This window comes from Plecotus auritus, assembly GCF_963455305.1.
Source record: "Plecotus auritus genome assembly, chromosome: 1".
NCBI lineage: Eukaryota > Metazoa > Chordata > Mammalia > Chiroptera > Vespertilionidae > Plecotus > Plecotus auritus.
In genome coordinates this window covers 4,963,393-4,988,222 of record NC_137770.1, presented here as the reverse complement: position 1 = coordinate 4,988,222, position 24,830 = coordinate 4,963,393, and the positions used below count along the sequence as shown (strand labels likewise).

General features: G+C 59.6%; 1 protein-coding gene across 6 annotated transcripts in view; it reads right to left on the bottom strand.

The window, feature by feature from the left end:
* Positions 1–24,830, bottom strand: part of TRAF3 (TNF receptor associated factor 3) — a 102,889-nt gene that overhangs the window by 20,789 nt on the left and 57,270 nt on the right. For 3 of the 6 annotated variants that reach the window (XM_080669062.1, XM_080669065.1, XM_080669066.1), the window contains exons 2-4: positions 5,535–5,799; positions 4,452–4,503; positions 1,012–1,116 (exon numbers count right to left, since the gene is read on the bottom strand). In XM_080669062.1, the coding sequence (XP_080525188.1) occupies positions 1,012–1,116; positions 4,452–4,503; positions 5,535–5,779 (402 nt within the window). In that variant the 5' untranslated portion in view covers positions 5,780–5,799. Of the gene's footprint in view, positions 1–1,011; positions 1,117–4,451; positions 4,504–5,534; positions 5,800–19,158; positions 19,179–19,400; positions 19,441–24,830 lie in introns of those variants that run through there. The other 3 variants (XM_080669067.1, XM_080669064.1, XM_080669063.1) reach the window with 3 other exon arrangements.

The following is a 24,830-nucleotide window of genomic DNA, read 5'->3' as shown; positions in this document are numbered from 1 at the left end:
GCCAAAACCGGTTTGGCTCAGTGGATAGAGCGTCGGCCTGTGGACGGAAAGGTCCCGGGTTCGATTCCGGTCAAGGGCATGTACCTTGGTTGCGGGCACATCCCCAGTGGGAGGTGTGCAGGAGGCAGCTGATCGATGTTTCTCTCTCATCGATGTTTCTAGCTCTCTATCTCTCTCCCTTCTTCTCTGTAAAATATCAATAAAATATATTTTTTTAAAAAAAAGGGGTTATCTGCTAAGGACTTCGTTTTATTCTACTTCAAATATCCTTTCAGGATAAAAATGATACTGGTAAAAAAACACAAGAAGTTATGTGGAATTTCATGGTAAAAAGAAGAGGTTTTAACAGATCTTCCAAAACTAAAATTCGATACAGATTTCTTTCTGTTCTAAATAGGGTGGCGAGTTTACACCCAGTGGAGGATTCTGCTAATGGTGTCACGAAAGGGACACGTCATGCCCACGTGGCATGCCTGCCCACACGTGTGGCTGGGCCTTAGAAGACGAATGCCTCGGTGTGCACACTGACCAGGACGCTGTCCCATGGCCCCCATGTGACCTGGTACTGACCAGCAGCTGTCCCAGGGCCCCCACGTGACCGGGTACTGACCAGCAGCTGTCCCAGGGCCCCCATGTGACCGGGTACTGACCAGCAGCTGTCCCACGGCCCCCATGTGACCTGGTACTGACCAGCAGCTGTCCCAGGGCCCCCATGTGACCGGGTACTGACCAGCAGCTGTCCCAGGGCCCCCATGTGACCTGGTACTGACCAGCAGCTGTCCCAGGGCCCCCATGTGACCGGGTACTGACCAGCAGCTGTCCCAGGGCCCCCATGTGACCTGGTACTGAGCAGCAGCTGTCCCAGGGCCCCCATGTGACCTGGTACTGACCAGCAGCTGTCCCAGGGCCCCCATGTGACCTGGTACTGACCAGCAGCTGTCCCAGGGCCCCCAGAGCGACCTGGTACTGACCAGCAGCTGTCCCAGGGCCCCCATGTGACCTGGTACTGACCAGCAGCTGTCCCAGGGCTAGCTGCTCGGCGCAGCCGCGGCCCTCGTTCCGGCAGTGGATCTGGAGGGCCAGGATCTCCCGCTTGCAGCAGTTATCCTTGAACACCTGCGAGGAGGACAGCGGGAGAGGGGGGTCAGCAGCCTTCATCGCCACAGTGGCCGCTTTGGAACATCACGGAAGCTTCCCGTACGGGGCCCGCAAAGCACTGAAGGACCACCTTCCCTTCCCATGTCTACAAGCAGAAGGGAGAAGCTGCCCCCACTAAGACACAATTTATTTACTTAATTTTTTTAAACATATTTTTATGATTTCAGAGAGGAAGGGAGAGGGAAGAGAGAGAGAGAAACATCAGTGATGAGAGAGAATCATGGGTCGGCTGCCTCCTGCACACCCACACTGGGGATCCAGCCCCCAACCTGGGCATGTGTCCTGACTGGGAATCGAACTGTGACCTCCTGATTCATAGGTCGACGCTCAGCCACTGAGCCACGCTAGCTGGGCAGAGACACATGTAAACAGCACAACCTTAACTGCTGTCTTTTACTAGAGAAGCCGAAAGTCACAGTGAACACCGAGGACTCACTCTGGATTCGCTCTGACACAGCCTCAGGTGGGCACACCGGGACCGAGTGCACGCTGGACCCTGGACCCTCCAGGAGCCGGCACCGTGAAGGTGGCCGCGGGAGCTCACCTCCGGTCCAGGCTCAAGGGAGAACGTGGGAGAACGTGATGTCTTGGTGGATCGCTCACTACAGAAACGACCGTGAAAGACCGCATCTCACAGATGGTTTGTAAACCATTTATTTTGGTTCCTTCTCCAAAGATTAAGTCACTGACGACTCATTATTTAGCAAAAAGGAGGCATTAGCCTGCTATTAAAAATCCTTTTAAATATATATTGCAAAGCTGATCCAATAACGAAAACGTTTCCCTTTCGAAAGGAAACCTCCTTTATCTGTTTTCCCTTTAGAAAAGAGGGGTGCTCACTCCTCCTAACAACATGGTTACCGTCTCAGCCCTAGGCACTTAATCCTCAGAAACTCCCACATGCTAACTGTCACGGGGGAGCCAGACAGGGTGCCTTTCTCAACCCCAGAGCAGAGAGACAGAATTGACAGCTGTTAAGAGTTAAAAATAAACTAATTTGGAGTCAGATCTAATTCTTTATAAATAGGACTTTTTTAAAAAAAGGTCATGATTTAAGATTCGAAAGTCAAACAGGTATTTTAATAAGCCTCCTTTTCGTGTCAAAGTGGCTGGAGTCGTTTGAGTTGAACGTTACAGATCGGAGACGTAAGAACACGGGAAGCACAGAGCTTCAGAGCTACAGCGCTCCGACTGCTGCTGCAACTGGGCACCAGAGCTGAGGGCGCCTGACCTCCGTCTCCCGGGGCCCTTCCCCACGAGGACCCACGGCGTGACTCATCTCATTTATGCTTCTTCCACAAAACTAGCATTTTCTCTCCAGCTATCAACGCCACTGAAAAATAGGAACTGCCCTGGCTGGTTGCTCAGTGGTTAGAGCATCGGCCCACGGACTAAGGGATCTCAGGTTCGATTCCAGGTCAAGGGCATGTACCTGGGTTGCAGGTTCCATCCCCAGCCCCATCGGGGCACGTGCAGGAGGCAACCAATCGATGGGTCTCACATCAATGTTTCTCTCTCCCTCTCTCCCTCAATGGAAAAAAAATCCTCGGGTGACGATTGAAAAAAAGGAGTAGTACTGAATAATGAAATGAGGTACGAAGAGGCCCTCTCAGTCCGTTGTTTCGACTTCTTCCAGTTGCGTCGGTTGGAGGTGTGTGAACAAAGTTAGCTATCATGTTACGATAAGGAGTAGAACCAGGTGATTTGTTTTTCTTAGAAATGATCCCTTCCCTGTTACCAACCGAAGTCTTTAGAAGCAGGTAAATGCTTAGAAAGAAAAGGTAGGAGAATCAAGATGGTGGTGTAGGTAAACGCCAGACTCAACACTTCCCACAACCACAACAAAATTTCGGCTAAAATACAGAACAACCATCATTCAGAACCGCCTGAAAGCTGGCTGAACAGAAGTCCTACAACTAGAAAAAGAATAAATAACCAAAACGCCAAGGGTTAAAGACAAAGAGAGAATCTTAAAAGCAGGAAGAGAAAAGCAGTTAGTTACCTACAAAGGAGAACCATATGACTGTCAGCGGATTTCTCAACAGAAACTATGCAGGCCAGAAGGGAGTGGCAAGAAATATTCAAAGTGATGAGTAGCAAGAACCTACAACCAAGACTACTCTACCCAGCAAAGCTATCATTCAGAATTGAAGGGCAGATAAAGAGCTTCACAGATAAGAAAAAGCTAAAAGTTCATCACCGCCAAACCAGAATTATATGAAATGCTGAAGGGTATTCTTTAAGAAGAGGAAGAAGAGGAGGAAGAAGAGGAAGAGGAAGAAGAAGGAGGAGGAGGAGAAAATATGAACAATAAAATGGCAATACATACATATCTATCAATAATTATATCTAAAAATCAAAATAAGCGAACAAGGAATCTAATGAACAGAATAAACTGGTGAATAAAAGAGACCCAGAGGCATGGAAACATGGAGCAGACTGACGCATCTCAGAGGGAAGGGGGTGGTGGGAAGAATAACCGAAGATCTTATATGCATTACCCATGGACACAGACAAGAGGGTGGTGAAGGGGTGGGGCAGGGAGAGGGGGGCATGGGGGGGGAAGGGGGACGTCTGCAATACTCTCAACAATAAAGATAAAAAAAGAAAGAAAAGGTAGATGAACACTTGGCTAATTCCATCTCTAAACTGCCGCGCGGGTCCCCAGCCGCCCTGCCCTGCGCGGGGCACCTGCAGCGCCCGCAGACCCTGCACCCTGGCTGTGCACAGAAGGCCAGCCTGCCGGGCTGCAGCCAGGAGCCCCGGAGCGAGAACTTCGCTACAATGCCATGGCCGGCATGTAAGGAACTGTCAGGTTCACTAATCACAACATCGCACCACGGGTTTTTATTGGTATTTTAAGTACCTCAATGAGCCATTTCAAACTACAAGTGCGCCTGGCGAGTGTGGCAGCTCAGGGAGGGCCACAGAGACGCCGCGTGGGGTCGGCCCAGGGTGGGGGGTCAGGGGGGAGCTGGCGCCTCGGGTCTGACAGAGAGGCCCCGTGACACCCTGAGCCCCACACACAGGCACGTGGGCAGGGAAGGGGCTGAAATCTCAGGGGTAATGGTTTCAGGGTGCCGCACGGGGCAGGGAGCCAGGGGGCACGTGTCTCTGAGAAAGACCCCCGGATCCCGGGGCTCCTCGCTTTCCCGCCTCCTCGCTCCCCCGGTGCGAGGAGGCGCCTCCTGGCTGCGGGCAGGCCTGCCCTGCCTATCCGGGCGCCCGCAACAGAACGGGACCGCACAAACCACCCAGCTCCCAACACAGGACCAAGATGGACACCCCGATACCTTATCTCTAACGATGCTTTCCTGGCAGGCAGTGCATTTCGGGTTGGCGGAGCTGAGGGCAAAGAGACAAACATGTCAGCGCGGAGTCCGCCTCTGGCCGCGGTCCTGTCACTCGAGGGGCGCAGCCTCGTGGCCACCGGCGCTGTGGGGTCGGGCTGGCTGGTGGAAGAGGAACCGCAGGGAAAGGGGGCCGACTGTCCAAGGGTAGCTTCGTAAGAAAGTTAGCAGAACCGGAGGTCAGGCCCATCTGGAAAGCCCCTTTCAGTTAAAAGTGAAATTTTATTTCAGAAACCAAAACCAGCCATGTGTGGGCTCCTCTGTGGGAGCGCCCCGTCTCAGGAGCCACACTCTCCACACAAGAGTCACGCCACCCACAGGCGGTCCCGCCGGGGGCCCTGGACAGGACCCAGGAGGGAGGCCGTGCTGCGCTCGGGGCCGAGTCAGGAAGAAGGGGGCACCTTCCCAGGGCCGGTGCCCTGCCGTGGCAGAGTGTGCCCACACTGTGCCCAGGAGACACCGGTGGAGAAGACACTCGCTCGCCCATGTCATTCCCGCTGGGACCCTGGACTCGGCTGTGGCAGTGGGACTCGGCTGACCAGGGCTCCCCGGTCAGTGCTCACACCCGCTCCGTCACGCACACACTGGTTTCCCACCCGGTCAGGGGCATGCCCAGGCCTCCCTGCTGGCCTGTCCTCCTCTCCCGCACACAGAGCTCGCGCCATAAGGACTCCCTGTCACTGGCTGATGGTGAATCCCCCCCGGAACTGTGAGCTCCTCCAGCAAACCCAACTACACAGTCGGGGGACACCCCGGATGAGGGACGCCAGGGCCAGGGGACGCCAGGGGACGCCAGGGCCAGGGCCATTGAGAAGGTGGCAGGAGAGACTTTACAGATGCTTCGGGGAGGAGACAGACAGCGTCTGCGGGATGGGGCTGGCGGTCCAGGCCTCCGTCACTGGGCCCCCTGCACTCAGGTGTGCTCCCACCGGGTCCCCTACATGCCCCATCTCTTTGGGTCCCCTTCGGGGCCTGCTTTACTGAGAAGCAAGAGACGCAGACGCGCCCGCAGTGCCCGGCACCGACCCCAGCACGCTGGCCATGCAGCTGTCGCAGAAGCGGTGCCCACACTCGGTCTGCTTGGGGTTGCACAGCACCAGCTGGCACTTCTCGCACTTGTACTTGTCCTCCACGGTCTTCACGAACTTCTCCTTGTACCCTCCTTGCTCGGGGACGAGCACGGGGGCGCCCGCGCTGCGGTCCGGGTGCAGCTTAAGCGATGGGTTGGTCTGCAGCGAGCCGGAAGGGTCCATCTTTTTACTCGGCTCCATTGTGAGAGAGAGGCACTCTGCTGGAAAAACAACAACAAATGAGTCAAGTGCAGCCCACGGTCCCGCAAGGAGACAGCAGACGGTGCCTCTCGGCCTGAGCGAGGCTGGGCGCGGGGGGACGAGGGGGCGCGCCCTGCCCGCTGCGCCACGCACCTCTCACGCCACTGCTCACAGCCTGACGGTGCGGACTGTGTCTTGAAGGTTCTTTAAACCACGGAACCCCTAGCTGGGCCGTCAGCTCCCATCCGAGGCCCATTCCAATGCCCCGGCTGAGTTACGTCCCAGCGGCCGCGCTGCGGAGGCCGCCTGCTGGCCGACCGGGTGGCCGAGGCTGCGATGGCTGGCAGCCAAGCCCACACCTCCTGTGCGCCATCTGCAGACTCCTGAAGTGTCCGCGGTGCCACACCGTGACAGTGCGCCCCAGGTGCCCCGGCCAGGGCAGCACGGGCCTGGCCTTGCCTCCTGCCGGCCCTGTCACTTCACCAACCCTGCAGCTGCGGGTCCCCACTCTGCCCGCAGAGCTGCCTGGTCCCCACACTGTGCCCGCAGAGCCGCTGGGTCCCCACTCTGAGCCCGCAGAGCCGCCGGGTCCCCACTCTGCCTGCAGAGCCGCCGGGTCCCCACTCTGCACCCACAGAGCCGCCTGGACCCGCACTGTGCCCGCAGAGCCGCCGGGTCTCCACTCTGAGCCCGCAGAGCCACCAGGTGCCCGCACTGTGCCTGCAGAGCCGCCGGGTCCCCACTCTGCACCCGCAGAGCTGCCGGGTCCCTGCACTGGTGTGCACAGAGCCACTGGGAGAGCCCACTGTGGACTTGCAGGCACTTTCACGTCGGGACCGATGGTGGAGGGGACACGCGACTGGACGGGTCTCCTGTGCCCATGCGCAGGCTCTCCTACCGCAGTGACCAGTGAGCAGAGGGCTGGTGCCACCTCAAGGTGCCATCATGGGACATGTAAGCACCTTCCCAGACACGACCCACAGGTGCCAGCCTGGCTGCACCGCCTACAGAGGAAGTGGCTTCCAAGCTCACCAGGACTCTCGAGCCACACCAGGCCCCTGCTCCGCCCGCCTGTCCCCTGCTGCTGCGCAACCTCCTCCCTGCTCTGAGGCCCGTGGGCCTGGCCACCCGCCCTCCTCCCGGGCCAGTGCTGGGTGGCCACGCGCCGGGCCCTGCTGGACCTGGAGGTGTGCTGAGCCGGGGCGAGCGGGGCCGGCAGAACCCCTCACCCGGCCTCGGCCTTGGCCTCGGCCCTCACGCTGCCTCGGCCTCTGTCTGAGGCTGGAAGAACGGACGTGTCCCACTCGGGATGTGGGAGCGCAAGCCACCGAGCTGCGGTCGACAGGTACATGGGCTGGGCTCCGCCACACGGGTCAGTTCTCGTGAATCAGAGCCCTGCTGTGCCGTGTGGAGCCGCCTGTCGAGTCGACCTGCGAAACCAAAAACACTGGAAAATGACCTCAAAGCCAGCAAGTCGTTCGCTGCCCGCAAACCCATCCGCTGCGGTGCTGGGTGGACGGTACCTGCGCACCTTGCCCTCAGAGGACAGGTGCACCGGGAGCCGACCTGCCCTGGGCCCTCTCCAGGCCGGCCACCTGTGTCTGCAGATGCTCCAGGTGCCCCCCTTCCGGGGATGCGCCCCCACCTTCCCCAGGAGCCCAGCCTGGCCAGCCCCGCTCGCCAGACCCCGCTGCCCCGCCCACACTTCCCCGTGGCACTCCCGCCGTCCAGGCCCGCACACGCTCCCCGAGAGACCACGCTCCCGACGACTCGGGTTTGCTCTGTCTGGCTGACTGACAAGCCCCAGGTCCCAAGGACAGAGCCTGACAAGCCCCAGGTGCTCCACACACGCGAACGCAGACCGAGCTGAGGACCGAGCCACGCCACCCTCGGCCGATCTGAGAGCTCCTCGCCCTGAAGGCCTCGCTCGGCTGGAGCCGTCACCTCGCGGCAGCGTCTGTCCTGGGGGCTTGGCGAGCTTGTGCTCAGTGCCGTGTGTCCCACGCGAGCTGGCTGCCTCCGCGGAGGCCAACTCCCGTTCCGAGTGTGAGAGACAACTCACTCCCCAGCTAAGGACAATAACCCACGGCCATTTCCCTGAACACGCCGGGCTCCGTGCTTATCAGTGGAGAGCCGTTTGGGAGACTGTTCACGGCTCCCTGAGACAGCAGAGGCAGGAGGCACCCAGCCCGGGCACTCCGCTGCCCTGTCCTGGGCGAGGGCCGCCTGCAGGCGGGTGGGGCGCCTCAGAGGACAGGTCGCTAGGCCTCCCGCGGCCCCGCAGCCTGCCCCACGTGCTGCCCACGCCTGGGCCCGCCTACGAGGGCTTGGGCGGCAGGAACAAGAAACGCCAGCCTCCCGGCCACTGTCCACAGGGAGGAGGAGCCACGAGGAAGCTGTGCACACGGAGACGTCCGGAACAGGCGGGCACAGACACGGGCAGGGCTTGGTGGGGGGGTGGGTGGGGTGGGGGGGGAGAGTTGGTGCCTCCTGCTGGGCACGGCTTCTAGTTGGGGAGACAGAGTCTGCAGCTGGACGGTGGGGATCGCACCACTCTGCGCACTTTAAACGTCGGAGACTCCACCTGGCGCGGCTCCTTTGTGATATTTACATAGAGCGTCACACACTTGAAAGGTGGAAGGTTTATACGGTCTGAAGAGACCAGAGGATGCACCTTAAAACGTAAGACTGGACGGAAACTGCACGTGCCCGACACGTGAGGGTCTGCGGCGCACTTATCTTACACCAGCACCGGCTCCGCGGGGGGTAAAGGGACACTGCGTTCCCCCCGGCGGGTCCTTGGCAACAGCAGGCACGGCCCAGGCCCCAGCGGCCAGGCCTCCGAGATGCGCTGTTGCAGCCTCTGCTGACCACAGCACCGACACACGCTGCGTCCTGCGGCCCCAGGGCCAGGAAGCCCGACAGGGACCGGCTGTTCCCTCTCGATGGCTCACAGCCTTCCGCAAATGCCCGTGACCTGGGGGAAGGGAGGTGTGCTCGGTGGTTAGAGCAGCCGTGGGCAAACTACGGCCCGCGGGCCGGATCTGGCCCATTCGGCTGTTCTATCCGGCCCGCGGAGCCGAAAGAGCAGAGGGTTCTCTTGCTCTCCCCTCCGCCCCTTCACCAGCAGCAGTGTTAACATGGCAACGTCGGGAAACACGGCCGCAGCTCCTTCTGAGTGGGCGGATGGCACAGAAGATACTGGTGCTGTTTGGGTCAACCTATGTTTGTGAGCAGACATTTAGCGTCATGAACATCAACAAAGCCCCTCACAGATCCAGCTAAACGGACGAACACCTCAGATCTATCCTGAGCATAGCCACAACAAAACTAACTCCAGACTTTGATGCATTAGCTAAAAAGGAGACCAACAACACTGTTCCCACTGAAGTTGATGTTTTAAAGACCAAAAACCTTTCAGCCCAGTCTACATTGCCATCTACATCTACGTCCCGGGCATCATTTGGAAGTTGCACTAAAGAAAATGTTTAATTTACTGTTTACACATTTTGTTCTTTTCTATTTGTTTTCATTTTAAATTATTTTATGATATTTAAGTTTAATTTGAAAGGCTTTTGTACCTTTCCTTTGTTAGGCAATTTTATTTTGCCTTTGCCATCTTCAATAGAAGGTATGTTATTGTGCTATGATTCCTCCATTTTTTGAAGTTTCAAATTATAATAATTAGTGTTTACATTCTTCTTGTTAAAATGTTTGAAATGAATAAAACTATTGAAATAAAAAAAAAGACTGTACCCTTTTATGTAATGATGTTTACTTTGAATTTATATTAGTTCACACAAACACTCCATCCATGCTTTTGTTCCGGCCCTCCGGTCCAGCTTAAGAACCCATTGTGGCCCTCGAGTCAAAAAGTTTGCCCACCCCTGGGTTAGAGCGTCCGCCCGAGCATCAGAGGGTCTCGGGTTTGACACCTGGTCAAGGGCACGGACCTGGGTGGCAGGGTTACTTTCCGCCCCTGATTGGGGTGCATTTGGGAGCTACTCTCACATCAGGGTCTCTCGCTCCCTCCCTCTTCCTCCCTCCCTCCCACTCTCGCTGTGAAAAGCAATGGAAAAAAATTGCCTCGGGTGAGGATTCAAAACAAAACAAAACAAAACAAAAAAGCAGAAACCCCCACAAATGCCCCTTCTCGGCAATTAGGCAAGAAAAGGAAATAAAAGGCATCCAGGTTGGAAAGGAAGATGTAGAACCATTTCTATTTTCAGAGGACGTAATACAGAACATACTAAGGAATAAACCAAAACCGGCTGAACCAACAGCAGAGCTGCAGGTACAAGATCAGTACGTGAACGTCAACTGCATCTGTACACGCTAGCCATGAACACCCACACCTGGAGTCAGGAAAACAGCCCATGTGAAGCAGCACCCGGAAGAATGGAGCGCCTGGGATAAACATACGGGGGGGGGGGGGGGGGCGGTGTGCTCGCGGACGCGGAGGACAGTGTTCCTGGCCCGAAAGACCCATCTACCCATCTACCGAGTCGCTCATCCCTACGAAAAGCCTCGGCTGTTTTGCAGAAATTAATAAGTGGAACCTAAAACTCACATAGAAACACGAGGGAGGAGAAACCAAGATGGCGGCATAGGTAAGCACCTAAACTGCTGCCTCACACAACAATTTCAAAACTACAACTGAAAGACAAAACGGACACCATCCAGAACCACAGGAAGGCCGGCTGAGTGGAAATTCTACAACTAGAAGGAAAGAGGAAAGCACATTGAGACTCAGAGGAGCTGCAAAAGGCTGAGGTACGGAGACGCACACGCGCGGAGAGGACGGGCGTACTGCCAGGGCGGACAGGAGGTGGGTGCTGACCGCCCTTGCGGGTACCCTCGCTTGCCTTTAAAAGGATGGACTAGCTGACACACACAAAAGAACATGTGCACTACGCACGCAAGGTGAGACTACAACCAACCGTGAACCCGAGCACACCACCCGCCACGGCCCCCGCCCCGTTGCGCCTGCCTCAGCCACCGCCTCCCGTCTCCGTGGGCATAGCAGACTCGTGCCTGTTCACCGCGTGGAAAGCTCCACGACGCACGCCCATCTCCGGTCACACTGTCTCCAGCGGTGCTCTCATGGACAGTCTGAACACCGGCACATCGGCTGGGCCCGCACCCAGTGTCCCCAGGACAGTCTCAGGATCGGGGTCCCGCCAGCCGCTGTGGGTCCAGCCCAGGGGCGGCCGTTTCTGTCAGGCCTGCAGCTAAGACTCCTCACTAGGTTTAAGGGGAGCAACAGACACACAGACGAAACAGGGTGCCTGGTGACAAGACCTGAGGAGGCCCACAAAGCCGGACTCCGTCACGCCCCTCAGAGCGCGCGGCGGCCAACCCCGGCCGTGGCCTCGGCGCCCGGAGCGCGGGGAGCTGCAGGCTGCACGGCCGAGGCCCAGCCGGGCCACACTGCTCCCCCCGCCAAGCGGCGTCCCACCGACGTGCATGGTCAGCGATCTTCATCCGCCAGCGAACAGGGCCCAGGGGTGGCCTTTTCCTTATTCTGATAACAGCAGGTTTAGCATCTTCTCATGTGTCGGTGCATCACTGCGTCTTCCCGCTCTGAAATGCCTGCGTCTGCCTGCCTGTCACTTTTAATGGGGCTATTCTGTCTTTCACACGGACCTGCAGGGTCATCCGTATATTCTGACGACGAATCCTTTATTAGTTACATGTCTGTCTTCACCACAGTTGATGGCCGGACTTTAGTTTACTTATGTCTTTTATGAACGGTTCTTCGTTTTAATGTAGTCAAATTTATCCGTATCTTGAATATTCAGATTAGCTTATGGGTGATGCTGACGGGCCGGGGCAGCCGGTTCCTAAGAAACCGGACAGAAAGCCGTTCTGACGGTTCGGCCAGCGCTTTCACTCCCGACAAACAGCGGCGGCGCCGGGCCCGGGCCCTGGACGGCTCTTCTCCGGCGGGGAAGCGGGAGTGGAGCGGCTTGTGGCTGCAAAGACCATGAAAGAAGCCGTGCTGCATTGCGGGCCGCCGGCGCTACGGGTTACGTTTCGATGAATACAAACGCAAGGCTCTCCTCCACCCACTTTCACCGCTACGGCTGACTGTCAGGGCGAAGGGTCAGAGGCGAGAGGGCGACACGCCATCCATCGGTCTAAGTGCGATGCTGAAACCTTCACAAGGAATTCTCTCTAGCGCCTTTGAAACGGAATTCCTGGGCCTTCTCGGTTTCTAGAATTAATATTAAGAGTTTCTGCCCTGACCAGTTTGGCTCAGTGGATGGAGCGTCAGCCTGCGGACTGAAGGGTCCCAGGTTCGATTCCGGTCAAGGGCATGTACCTTGGTTGCGGGCACATCCCCAGTGGGAGGTGTGCAGGAGGCAGCTGATCGATGTTTCTCTCTCATCGATGTTTCTAGCTCTCTATCCCTCTTCCTTCCTCTCTGTAAAAAATCAATAAAATCTATTTTTAAAAAAAGAGTTTCTACTTCTGACATTAATAAATTGTTAATGTCTTCAAAGCTTTAATAAATGCATGCATCTTGAAAAAAAAAGAAAGCAGTTCTAATTCTGTCACAGAGTCGTTTTCAAAAGGATAATCTGCTCAAATAAAACGGGCCAACGAGCCGCTGCGTCACACGTGCAAACTGCCCAGGGAACCATTCCTTCTGAACGAAAGCTTACTGGGGACAGAAACGGCAGGAGCCCTGAGCGGGCCGGGGCGGGCCCGACCGCCTGTGTGTGGGTGACCGTCGTGGGCCGCCACAGCAGGAGACACCGTGGCAGGTGCAGGGCAGGCGGGCGGACGAATGCTCTTGGGTTTGCTGAGGACCCCAATCTGCACCCGCACCGACAGTCACCCAGAAGCCAGTTCCCACCGAGGCGCACGCAGCACTGACCCCTCCTAAAACCACGAGGACAGCAGGAGGCACGTCTGTCGTCTGTCGCGTGCTGAGGACAGGGAGCTTCGCGCAGAGCATCACCACTGGTCGCAAACGCCTCCCTGCGCGCTCAGAAAAACGCTAACGGGAGGAAAGGCTGACAGTGAGAACAACTTCCTGAAAACACCTGGCCCCTGGGAACCTGGGTGAGACAGTCCCGCACACGTTCAGAACCACGCGTTTCCATCGCTGTGTGTATTCCAACGGGAAAGCTGGGGGGGAGTAAAGATGTCAGGAGGCAATGGACAACTGAGCTCGAGGAAGTGATGTTGTACGTTAATGCAGAGAAGCAAGGAGAAGGAAGGCCGGAGGACAGCTGCCGACCTCAGGCGTGGAGTCGTGCGTGCCATGGGGACGGTAAGGGCCGCCCACCACACGCAGCCACGCCTCGGTCCTGGGCTGGAGCCGCGCACCTGCTGCAAGTACCGTGTTTCCCCGAAAATAAAACATCCTCCAAAAATAAGACCTACTCACAGGTTTCCTTCTGAGTGAACTCTAAGGCATCCCCGAAAATAAGGCCCAGGCTCTGTCTCAGAATGAAAATTAATTTACTGTAAACTGGTCGCTAGGGCCGCCCCGACTGGCGTCTAGCAACCAGTGACGTTACACGGAGTCCTGACGTCACTGCTGTGTGGAGGCGGAGCGGGGGTCAGAGTGAGCGGTGAGCGCGGGGTGGGAGAGAGGAGGGGACTTTCGCAGATGCGTGTAGAAGAACAGGAGGATTAGAGCGGACGGGACGCGGCGAAGGTGGTGAGTGCTGGTCTGTCTCTGGTGACACTACCTGATGCTCGCGGCCGCCTTCATGATGACTGAAGGTTCTCAGTCAGTGGCAGACCCTGCTCCAGCCCAGATCCAGGCCCCAGCAAGCCCAGTGACAGTCCCCAGGCAGGCCCCAGGGGGTAAATGTCTGATAAAGGGGTAGGGGGGATGTCTGGTGAAGGTGTTCAGTGGCACAGGGGTGGGGCAGGGGGATCACTTAAAATGACACAGGAGGATCAGAGGGGGCAATCAAAATGACACAGGAGGATCAAAAGGGGTTACTAAAATGGTAATTCCCCCTCTGATTCTCCTGTGCCATTTTGATTCCCCCCTCTGATCCCCCCTGTGTAATTTTGAGTGATCCCCCTCCCCCCACCTTGATACCCCAATTCCTTTTTTTTTTTTTACCCCTAGAAATGAGCACAAAAAGAAAAAGCTACTCCGTGGAGTACAAGAAAGGAATCATGGAAGACTCTTGGGGCCAAAATCTTACTGCTTTCTGCAAAGAGAAGATGTTGAGTATCCGATTGATCCGAAAATGGCGAGCAGAGTATGGTAACCTCATTGAACAAGTGGACAAGGGAAATGCTAAAAAGCCAAGTGTGGATCAGGTCGGCAACCATTATTTTCCGAGCTGGAAGACCTGATCTGTGAATGGGTTGTTGACAGGAGAGCAAAGGCTTTGGCTGTGAATAGGGCTCAGATTCAAGAATTTGCCCTTGCAATGGCACCACAGTTTGACATAGCCCCCGAAGACTTCAAAGCATCACAACACTGGCTGGATAATTTCCTTCAGCGAAGTGAACTGTCTTTAAGAAGATCTACAACATTGTTTAGGTTGGAAGATACTCAAGTTATTAAGCGAGCAGTTGCATTCAAGTCCTTTATTGATGATGCTGACTTCTCTAAATACAATCTTTCCAACATGATTGCTATGGATGAAACTGCAGTGTTTATGGGCCAATCATCTCAAACAACAATTGAACAGCGGGGTGCCTCCTTAGCGTACATTCCCTCCACTGCTTACGAAAGTGCACGTGTTTCCTGTATTTTGGCAATTCGTCTGGATGGCACTAAAATCCCACCTTTAATCATTTCTAAGGGCAAGAAGGAAAAGATTGAACGTGTTTTGGGCGTTTTTATTCTTGAAACTGAAAAAGCCTGGGCCACACAAGCAGTTATAAGGAAGTGGGTTGATTTAATGCTGCCGCTTGTTATGCGAGGGAGCCAAAGAGGTCTGCTAGTCTGGGATGCAGCCAGCACTCACCGCGCTAAACACATGAAGACATTTCTTCACGAAAGAAAAATAGATCAGATAATGATTCCCGCAGGAATGACGGCCTATCTCCAGACTCTTGATATTGCAATAAACAAGCCATTCAAAGACAATTTGCGCATGGAAATTAATGACTACATTGAAAATAGAATGGAGAGAAATCAGCGTGGAAACTTTGTGAAACCTAAACTGCAAGAAGTTGTGACTTGGGTGAAGAATTCATGGGAGAAAATCACTGACAGTTGCATTGCAAATGCACTGCGAGCAGGCTACCTTGACAAGAAGTATTCATTTAAAGACAGTGCTATTGCTAAACATGAGAGATTTGGTCCACTGATTCTGAAAGAAATGGAGTCACAAGAAATTCACCAGGAAATTCAGGAATTGGATTGTTATGATGATGTTCCAGAAGATGATGACATGATTGTCATTGAATAAATGAGTAAATTCTTGATACTGTAGGATTCACAGTTTGTCTGGTTTGTGTTGACAACTACCGTACTACCGTACCGTATACAGGTAATAAATTTCCTTTCTTTTCATTTAACAATAAATGTGTACCGTATTCTTCTTCATGGAAAAATAAGACATCCCCTGAAAATAAGGCCTAGCGTGTCTTTGGGGGCAAAAATTAATATAAGACACTGTCTTATTTTCGGGAAAACACGGTAGTTAGCAAAGCCCGCCGTGCTCCAAGGCCCTCGGACTGAAAACACTCTGGAGAAGGAAGTTCCTTGGTTCTTACTATACCTCCCTAAACAAACACACATGAAGTGCTAAATGCTTCTGAAGTACCTGAGAAGTAATTTCTGATCTGCAGCTACGCCTGCCGTTCCCGCCACGCTGCAGACAGGCCAGCAGTCCCACGTGTGCGCCACGTGGGGGGGCTGCCGTAAGTGGCGGTAAACAGGCAAAGTCCATCTTCGGAACCCTCCCTCCAAAATGGGGGATTGTGGGCACCTTGGACTAGACTTCTTTCTTTTTTGGGGGGGTTAATCTTCACCCGAGGGTATTTTTCTCCATTCATTTTTTAGAGAGGGAGTGGAAGGGAGGGGGAGAGACAGAGAGAAACATTGATGTGGGAGAGACTCATGCACTGGTTGCCTCCTGCACATGACCTGACGGGGTGGGGATGTTGGGGATCAAAGCCTGCAACCCAGGTAGGTTACCTTAACCGAAATCGAACCTGAGACCCTTCGGTCCCCGGGCCGATGCTCTAACCCAGCCGTGGGCAAACTACGGCCCGCGGGCCGGATCTGGCCCGTTCAGCTGTTCTATCCGGCCCGCGGAGCCGAAAGAGCGGGGGGGTTCTCTTGCTCTCCCCTCCGCTCCTTTACTTTGAATTTATATTAGTTCACACAAACACTCCATCCATGCTTTTGTTCCGGCCCTCTGGTCCAGTTTAAGAACCCATTGTGGCCCTCGAGTCAAAAAGTTTGCCCACCCCTGCTCTAACCACTGAGCACAATTGACTGGGGCCAGATTTCTTGATTTAAATGTAAATATTTTGTTTCACTTGCTTATACATGGATATAAAAATAGTTACAGTCTACCTCACTCCTGAAGTTAGATGTGACAGTTACAGTTAATGAGATTCTGTATCTGTCACGACTGTGTTGATGGGAGAAAGCCATGTTAGCTCAGGCAAACGCCTAAAGAGGTGGTGGGGAAGCAACGTTTAGGGCCCTGCAGGCTAAGGTTTAACCGCTGACCTGGGGACGCCAGAGGCTGACAGGTGCCTCTGGTTAGGACGGCGGCCCTGTCCGTGGTGAAACCCGGGCCGCGGCCCATGCCCACCGTCCCGTCCTCCGTTCGGCCTCAGCGGGGGGAGAGGATGTTCGCTTTGGGTTCACACCCAGAGGAACGGTGAGCCACACAGGGCAGGGGAGGGCAAGGGGAGCGCAGGAGCGGCCCCGAGTCAGTGCTCCGGGAGCTGCAGGGCGGCCAGGCCCGGAGCCACCGGGAAGCAGCGGCCCTGGGGCCTCGTCCGGGCCCGCGAGGACCAGGCCTGCCCGGCCGCCTGGCCTCTTGGTGCTGGAACGGATGCTGCGTTTCCCTTCGAGCGGAATTGTTCCTCTGTTGCTACATTACTTATTCACTGCTGCCGTGTGGGCAGGAATGACTAAGTCTGCGGCCATGCTGCTGTGCAGATGAAAGCCCCCGTGCGAGGAGTCACTGCACAGCGCTGCTGGCTAGCCGGCGGCAGGAGGCCGGTGCTCGGAGGCGGGCGAGGGCGAGACCTGGGCCGGGGCCTCTGCCTCCCTCCACGCAGCCCTGACTGCTGTGATCTCGGCGGAGCCACGTCTCACTTGGAGATCAGAAACTGGGAACAAAAGCACATGTGCTGACAGAGGGATTCCACGGCCGGGGAAGCCCGAAAAAGGGAAGCAGCCGGTAACAAAGCAAACGGCTCCTGCCAGCAGGAGAGCGCCAGACACACGGACGGACGGACGGACGTGAAAAAGGAGCCCACGTCCAGCCCCGCGACGCCGCGGGGAGAGAGCTGCTGGAGGCAGGTGCGCTGCGCTGAGGCTCCGCCTCCACACTCACAGCATCTCCTGCACCGACTCCGGCCACCCCAACGCCAGACGCTTTGCTGAGGGGGGATGGTGGCTGGGGGCCACGGGGCCCGTCAGACAAGAGGAGACTAGATTCGTACCCAGACAACGAGGCAGGTTATGATCACGTGTCCAACGCCCCGCTTAGGAGAGACAAGGAGGCAGACAGACGGACCGGTGACGCAGGCGCACGGCTGGGACCACCTGGTATACTGCTTAAACCGAGGATAAAGCTTGGACACGGACCCCTCAGGAAACAACAGCCATCTGAGGCCAGCATGGCCACTATCCCTTGGTCCATCTGACTGAGGATTCGTTCAACCTGACTCTGGGCAAAGATGCTGTGCCTGTGCTGGCCCAGGGCCAGGGCCAGGCGTCCGGACAGGAAGGGCTCCGGGGCTCGGCCACTGAGAACACAGCGGGTCCAGGCGGAGGCCACCGGAGGCCGTGCTGGGCCCAGGCTGCAGGTGACCAAGTTCACGCTCCTGGAGCAGCAAGTTTACCTGGAAATAGGAATGCAAGGCACAAACCCTGGCCACAGAAGGAGCCGTCACAACATTTAAATCGCCGTCTGGAACAAACCCTGAGATTTAAAGCACATGGCTCTGCCCGGCCGGCGCGGCTCCGGGGCTGAGCATCGACCTAGGAACCAGGAGGTCACGACTGGATTCCCGGTCAGGGCCCAGGCCCCGGTTGTGTGCTCCATCCCCAGTGCGGGGCGATCCATGACTCTCATCTATGTTTCTATGTCTCTCTCTCTCCTTCCTCTCCGAAATCAATAAAAATCTATTTAAAAAAACACACAACAGAAACACTGCTCTTCTCCGATCTGTTTTGCAGATATTCCCACGTGTACCTGTGGGCTCAGGATGAGAGCCGCCTCCTCCCTCCCCTGCACACCCGCGCAGGGCAGCCGCCCCTCCCAGGCCTCACCCACACGGAAGCTTCCAGTGCGGGGCGCCCAACAGGCTCACTGTTTGTCATACTGCACAGGCGCTCGTGTGTACTCACAGGTGGAACCGATCACATCGCCCAAAGCTCCCATCCCAGGAGCGGCATCCACGCCACCCACGCCAGCTGCCCCCCGATTCTGACATCCAACCATTAGCAAGGCCTGTCAATCTCGCCGTCCCCACCGCTCTCCCCATGACCACCTCCCTGTTATGGGCACACACTGCGTTGCCAGCGAGACCCCCTCCGGTTCCCATCCCTCACTGGCGGTCTCCGCCAGCTGAAACAACCCATCTTGAGCTTGTGGTCCAAGCCGCTCACTTTCCACGGGGGGAAAGCAGGCCCGACAAACCCTGTGCTTGCAGGAGCAGACCAGTCACGTTTCTGTGCAGGAGAAACGCTGACCAAGGCCAACCCGCTGGGGGCCGGTGAGCGAGCCTGCAACCCAGGCACATGCTCTTGACTGGACCCTAACCCGGACCCTCTGCCCACGGCCAACGCTCTATCCACTGAGCCACACTGGCTAGGGTGAGCCTACATTTGAGATGAAAACATCAACGTGAACTCGTGATGTATGTTCACTTAAAAAGTGTATTTCCTGGTTGTCCAACAGGAAGGCCTAGAAACCATCACCGCCGAGCACCCGTGGCCCCCAGACCGGGGTCTCAAAATACCATTTTCTACCAAAGGGAAGCCGAGCTGCCCCTGGAGAAACAGCCGATTCCAGGTCGGGGCAGGGAAGGACTAAGTGAATCTGAAACATCTCCCCACAGCAGAACGCAGGGAGGAAGACCAGGTCACGGGCAAGGACGAAGGAGGCGCTCGCGGCTCCTGGGCACCAGCACGTGCAGAACAACCGCACCGATCAGAGCCCGTCCCCGGTGACTCTCACGTTTGCAACGACACTTACCACACCCACGTCCGCTGTGGGGCAGCTCATTCCACCGAGAAGGACGAAGAGAAAGAACCAGGCGCATCCCTTTCCCATTGGGTCTGTCCCTCAGGGCGACAATGAGGGGGGCTTCTCTCTACAGACGTGTCTCCGCCAACGGGGCAGAGCTGGTGGTGACGGGGCAGAGCTGGTGGTGACGTCTACAGCGTCACCATGTCGCAAACCCGATAGCCCTGCCCCACCCCCACCTCGGGGCGCACCTGCGCGGAGCCTGAGCCAGACGGGGTCGGCCTCTGGGCCTCTGGGCGGACCTGCCATCTCCCAGGAAACCCCGGGACAGACCGTGCTCCATGGAAACCTCAGCCTGGATTTCCCAGCAAAGCAAAGGCAAGGAGCGCGGCAAGCCCCGGCCATTGCGGGCGCCCTGCTTCCAACAAACCAAAGAACAGGCTGAGCGGGCTGATGGCTGCGGGGACGCTGAGCGGGCTGATGGCTGCGGGACGCTGAGCGGGCTGATGGCTGCCGGACGCTGAGCGGGCTGATGGCTGCCGGACGCTGAGCGGGCTGATGGCTGCGGGACGCTGAGCGGGCTGATGGCTGCGGGACGCTGAGCGGGCTGATGGCTGCCGGACGCTGAGTGGGCTGATGGCTGCGGGACGCTGAGCGGGCTGATGGCTGCGGGATGCTGTGTGGGCTGATGGCTGCGGGACGCTGAGCGGGCTGATGGCTGCGGGATGCTGAGCGGTGCTGAGCGGGCTGATGGCTGCGGGACGCTGAGCGGGCTGATGGCTGCGGGATGCTGTGCGGGCTGATGGCTGCGGGACGCTGAGCGGTGCTGAGCGGGCTGATGGCTGCGGGATGCTGAGCGGTGCTGATGGCTGCGGGACGCTGAGCGGCGCTGAGCGGGCTGATGGCTGCGGGACGCTGAGCGGGCTGATGGCTGCGGGACGCTGAGCGGGCTGATGGCTGCGGGACGCTGAGCGGGCTGATGGCTGCGGGACGCTGAGCGGTGCTGAGCGGGCTGATGGCTGCGGGACGCTGAGCGGGCTGATGGCTGCGGGACGCTGAGCGGGCTGATGGCTGCGGGACGCTGAGCGGGCTGATGGCTGCGGGACGCTGAGCGGTGCTGAGCGGGCTGATGGCTGCGGGACGCTGAGCGGTGCTGATGGCTGCGGGGACGCTGAGCGGGCTGATGGCTGCGGGACGCTGAGCGGGCTGATGGCTGCGGGACGCTGAGCGGGCTGATGGCTGCGGGATGCTGAGCGGTGCTGAGCGGGCTGATGGCTGCGGGGACGCTGAGCGGTGCTGATGGCTGCGGGACGCTGAGCGGTGCTGATGGCTGCGGGACGCTGTGCGGGCTGATGGCTGCGGGGACGCTGAGCGGGCTGATGGCTGCGGGGACGCTGAGCGGGCTGATGGCTGCGGGACGCTGAGCGGGCTGATGGCTGCGGGGACGCTGAGCGGTGCTGATGGCTGCGGGACGCTGAGCGGTGCTGATGGCTGCGGGACGCTGAGCGGGCTGATGGCTGCGGGATGCTGAGCGGTGCTGAGCGGTGCTGATGGCTGCGGGGACGCTGAGCGGTGCTGATGGCTGCGGGACGCTGAGCGGGCTGATGGCTGCGGGACGCTGAGCGGTGCTGAGCGGGCTGATGGCTGCGGGACGCTGAGCGGGCTGATGGCTGCGGGATGCTGTGTGGGCTGATGGCTGCGGGATGCTGAGCGGTGCTGAGCGGGCTGATGGCTGCGGGACGCTGAGCGGGCTGATGGCTGCGGGATGCTGTGCGGGCTGATGGCTGCGGGACGCTGAGCGGTGCTGAGCGGGCTGATGGCTGCGGGATGCTGAGCGGTGCTGATGGCTGCGGGACGCTGAGCGGTGCTGAGCGGGCTGATGGCTGCGGGACGCTGAGCGGGCTGATGGCTGCGGGACGCTGAGCGGTGCTGAGCGGGCTGATGGCTGCGGGATGCTGAGCGGTGCTGATGGCTGCGGGACGCTGAGCGGTGCTGATGGCTGCGGGACGCTGAGCGGGCTGATGGCTGCGGGATGCTGAGCGGGCTGATGGCTGCGGGACGCTGAGCGGTGCTGAGCGGGCTGATGGCTGCGGGACGCTGAGCGGTGCTGAGCGGGCTGATGGCTGCGGGATGCTGAGCGGTGCTGATGGCTGCGGGACGCTGAGCGGTGCTGATGGCTGCGGGACGCTGAGCGGGCTGATGGCTGCGGGATGCTGAGCGGTGCTGAGCGGGCTGATGGCTGCGGGACGCTGAGCGGGCTGATGGCTGCGGGACGCTGAGCGGTGCTGAGCGGGCTGATGGCTGCGGGGATGCTGAGCGGTGCTGAGCGGGCTGATGGCTGCGGGACGCTGAGCGGTGCTGAGCGGGCTGATGGCTGCGGGACGCTGAGCGGTGCTGAGCGGGCTGATGGCTGCGGGACGCTGAGCGGCACTGATGGCTGCGGGACGCTGAGCGGCGCTGAGCGGGCTGATGGCTGCGGGGACGCTGAGCGGGCTGATGGCTGCGGGGACGCTGAGCGGCGCTGATGGCTGCGGGGACGCTGAGCGGCGCTGATGGCTGCGGGGACGCTGAGCGGGCTGATGGCTGGGGGACGCTGAGCGGGCTGATGGCTGCGGGGACGCTGTGCGGGCTGATGGCTGCGGGGACGCTGAGCGGCGCTGATGGCTGCGGGGACGCTGAGCGGGCTGATGGCTGCAGGATGCTGTGCGGGCTGATGGCTGTGGGGACGCTGAGCGGGCTGATGGCTGCGGGACGCTGAGCGGCGCTGAGCGGGCTGATGGCTGCGGGATGCTGAGCGGGCTGATGGCAGCGGGATGCTGTGCGGGCTGATGGCTGCGGGGACGCTGAGCGGGCTGATGGCTGCGGGACGCTGAGCGGGCTGATGGCTGCGGGACGCTGAGCGGGCTGATGGCTGCGGGATGCTGAGCGGGCTGATGGCAGCGGGATGCTGTGCGGGCTGATGGCTGCGGGATGCTGAGCGGGCTGATGGCAGCGGGATGCTGAGCGGGCTGATGGCTGCGGGACGCTGAGCGGCGCTGATGGCTGCGGGGACGCTGAGCGGGCTGATGGCTGCGGGACGCTGAGCGGGCTGATGGCTGCGGGACGCTGAGCGGGCTGATGGCTGCGGGATGCTGAGCGGGCTGATGGCAGCGGGATGCTGTGCGGGCTGATGGCTGCGGGGACGCTGAGCGGGCTGATGGCTGCGGGACGCTGAGCGGGCTGATGGCTGCGGGACGCTGAGCGGCGCTGAGCGGGCTGATGGCTGCGGGACGCTGAGCGGGCTGATGGCTGCGGGGACGCTGAGCGGGCTGATGGCTGCGGGACGCTGAGCGGGCTGATGGCTGCGGGATGCTGAGCGGGCTGATGGCAGCGGGATGCTGTGCGGGCTGATGGCTGCGGGGACGCTGAGCGGGCTGATGGCTGCGGGACGCTGAGCGGGCTGATGGCTGCGGGACGCTGAGCGGCGCTGAGCGGGCTGATGGCTGCGGGGACGCTGAGCGGTGCTGATGGCTGCGGGACGCTGAGCGGGCTGATGGCTGCGGGATGCTGAGCGGTGCTGAGCGGTGCTGATGGCTGCGGGGACGCTGAGCGGTGCTGATGGCTGCGGGACGCTGAGCGGGCTGATGGCTGCGGGACGCTGAGCGGTGCTGAGCGGGCTGATGGCTGCGGGACGCTGAGCGGGCTGATGGCTGCGGGATGCTGTGTGGGCTGATGGCTGCGGGATGCTGAGCGGTGCTGAGCGGGCTGATGGCTGCGGGACGCTGAGCGGGCTGATGGCTGCGGGATGCTGTGCGGGCTGATGGCTGCGGGACGCTGAGCGGTGCTGAGCGGGCTGATGGCTGCGGGATGCTGAGCGGTGCTGATGGCTGCGGGACGCTGAGCGGTGCTGAGCGGGCTGATGGCTGCGGGACGCTGAGCGGGCTGATGGCTGCGGGACGCTGAGCGGTGCTGAGCGGGCTGATGGCTGCGGGATGCTGAGCGGTGCTGATGGCTGCGGGACGCTGAGCGGTGCTGATGGCTGCGGGACGCTGAGCGGGCTGATGGCTGCGGGATGCTGAGCGGGCTGATGGCTGCGGGACGCTGAGCGGTGCTGAGCGGGCTGATGGCTGCGGGACGCTGAGCGGTGCTGAGCGGGCTGATGGCTGCGGGATGCTGAGCGGTGCTGATGGCTGCGGGACGCTGAGCGGTGCTGATGGCTGCGGGACGCTGAGCGGGCTGATGGCTGCGGGATGCTGAGCGGGCTGATGGCTGCGGGACGCTGAGCGGTGCTGAGCGGGCTGATGGCTGCGGGATGCTGAGCGGTGCTGAGCGGGCTGATGGCTGCGGGGACGCTGAGCGGGCTGATGGCTGCGGGACGCTGAGCGGGCTGATGGCTGCGGGACGCTGAGCGGTGCTGAGCGGGCTGATGGCTGCGGGGATGCTGAGCGGTGCTGAGCGGGCTGATGGCTGCGGGACGCTGAGCGGTGCTGAGCGGGCTGATGGCTGCGGGACGCTGAGCGGTGCTGAGCGGGCTGATGGCTGCGGGACGCTGAGCGGCACTGATGGCTGCGGGACGCTGAGCGGCGCTGAGCGGGCTGATGGCTGCGGGGACGCTGAGCGGGCTGATGGCTGCGGGGACGCTGAGCGGCGCTGATGGCTGCGGGGACGCTGAGCGGCGCTGATGGCTGCGGGGACGCTGAGCGGGCTGATGGCTGGGGGACGCTGAGCGGGCTGATGGCTGCGGGGACGCTGTGCGGGCTGATGGCTGCGGGGACGCTGAGCGGCGCTGATGGCTGCGGGGACGCTGAGCGGGCTGATGGCTGCAGGATGCTGTGCGGGCTGATGGCTGTGGGGACGCTGAGCGGGCTGATGGCTGCGGGACGCTGAGCGGCGCTGAGCGGGCTGATGGCTGCGGGATGCTGAGCGGGCTGATGGCAGCGGGATGCTGTGCGGGCTGATGGCTGCGGGGACGCTGAGCGGGCTGATGGCTGCGGGACGCTGAGCGGGCTGATGGCTGCGGGACGCTGAGCGGGCTGATGGCTGCGGGACGCTGAGCGGGCTGATGGCTGCGGGATGCTGAGCGGGCTGATGGCAGCGGGATGCTGTGCGGGCTGATGGCTGCGGGATGCTGAGCGGGCTGATGGCAGCGGGATGCTGAGCGGGCTGATGGCTGCGGGACGCTGAGCGGCGCTGATGGCTGCGGGGACGCTGAGCGGGCTGATGGCTGCGGGACGCTGAGCGGGCTGATGGCTGCGGGACGCTGAGCGGGCTGATGGCTGCGGGATGCTGAGCGGGCTGATGGCAGCGGGATGCTGTGCGGGCTGATGGCTGCGGGGACGCTGAGCGGGCTGATGGCTGCGGGACGCTGAGCGGGCTGATGGCTGCGGGACGCTGAGCGGCGCTGAGCGGGCTGATGGCTGCGGGACGCTGAGCGGGCTGATGGCTGCGGGGACGCTGAGCGGGCTGATGGCTGCGGGACGCTGAGCGGGCTGATGGCTGCGGGATGCTGAGCGGGCTGATGGCAGCGGGATGCTGTGCGGGCTGATGGCTGCGGGGACGCTGAGCGGGCTGATGGCTGCGGGACGCTGAGCGGGCTGATGGCTGCGGGACGCTGAGCGGCGCTGAGCGGGCTGATGGCTGCGGGACGCTGAGCGGCGCTGAGCGGGCTGATGGCTGCGGGGATGCTGAGCGGGCTGATGGCA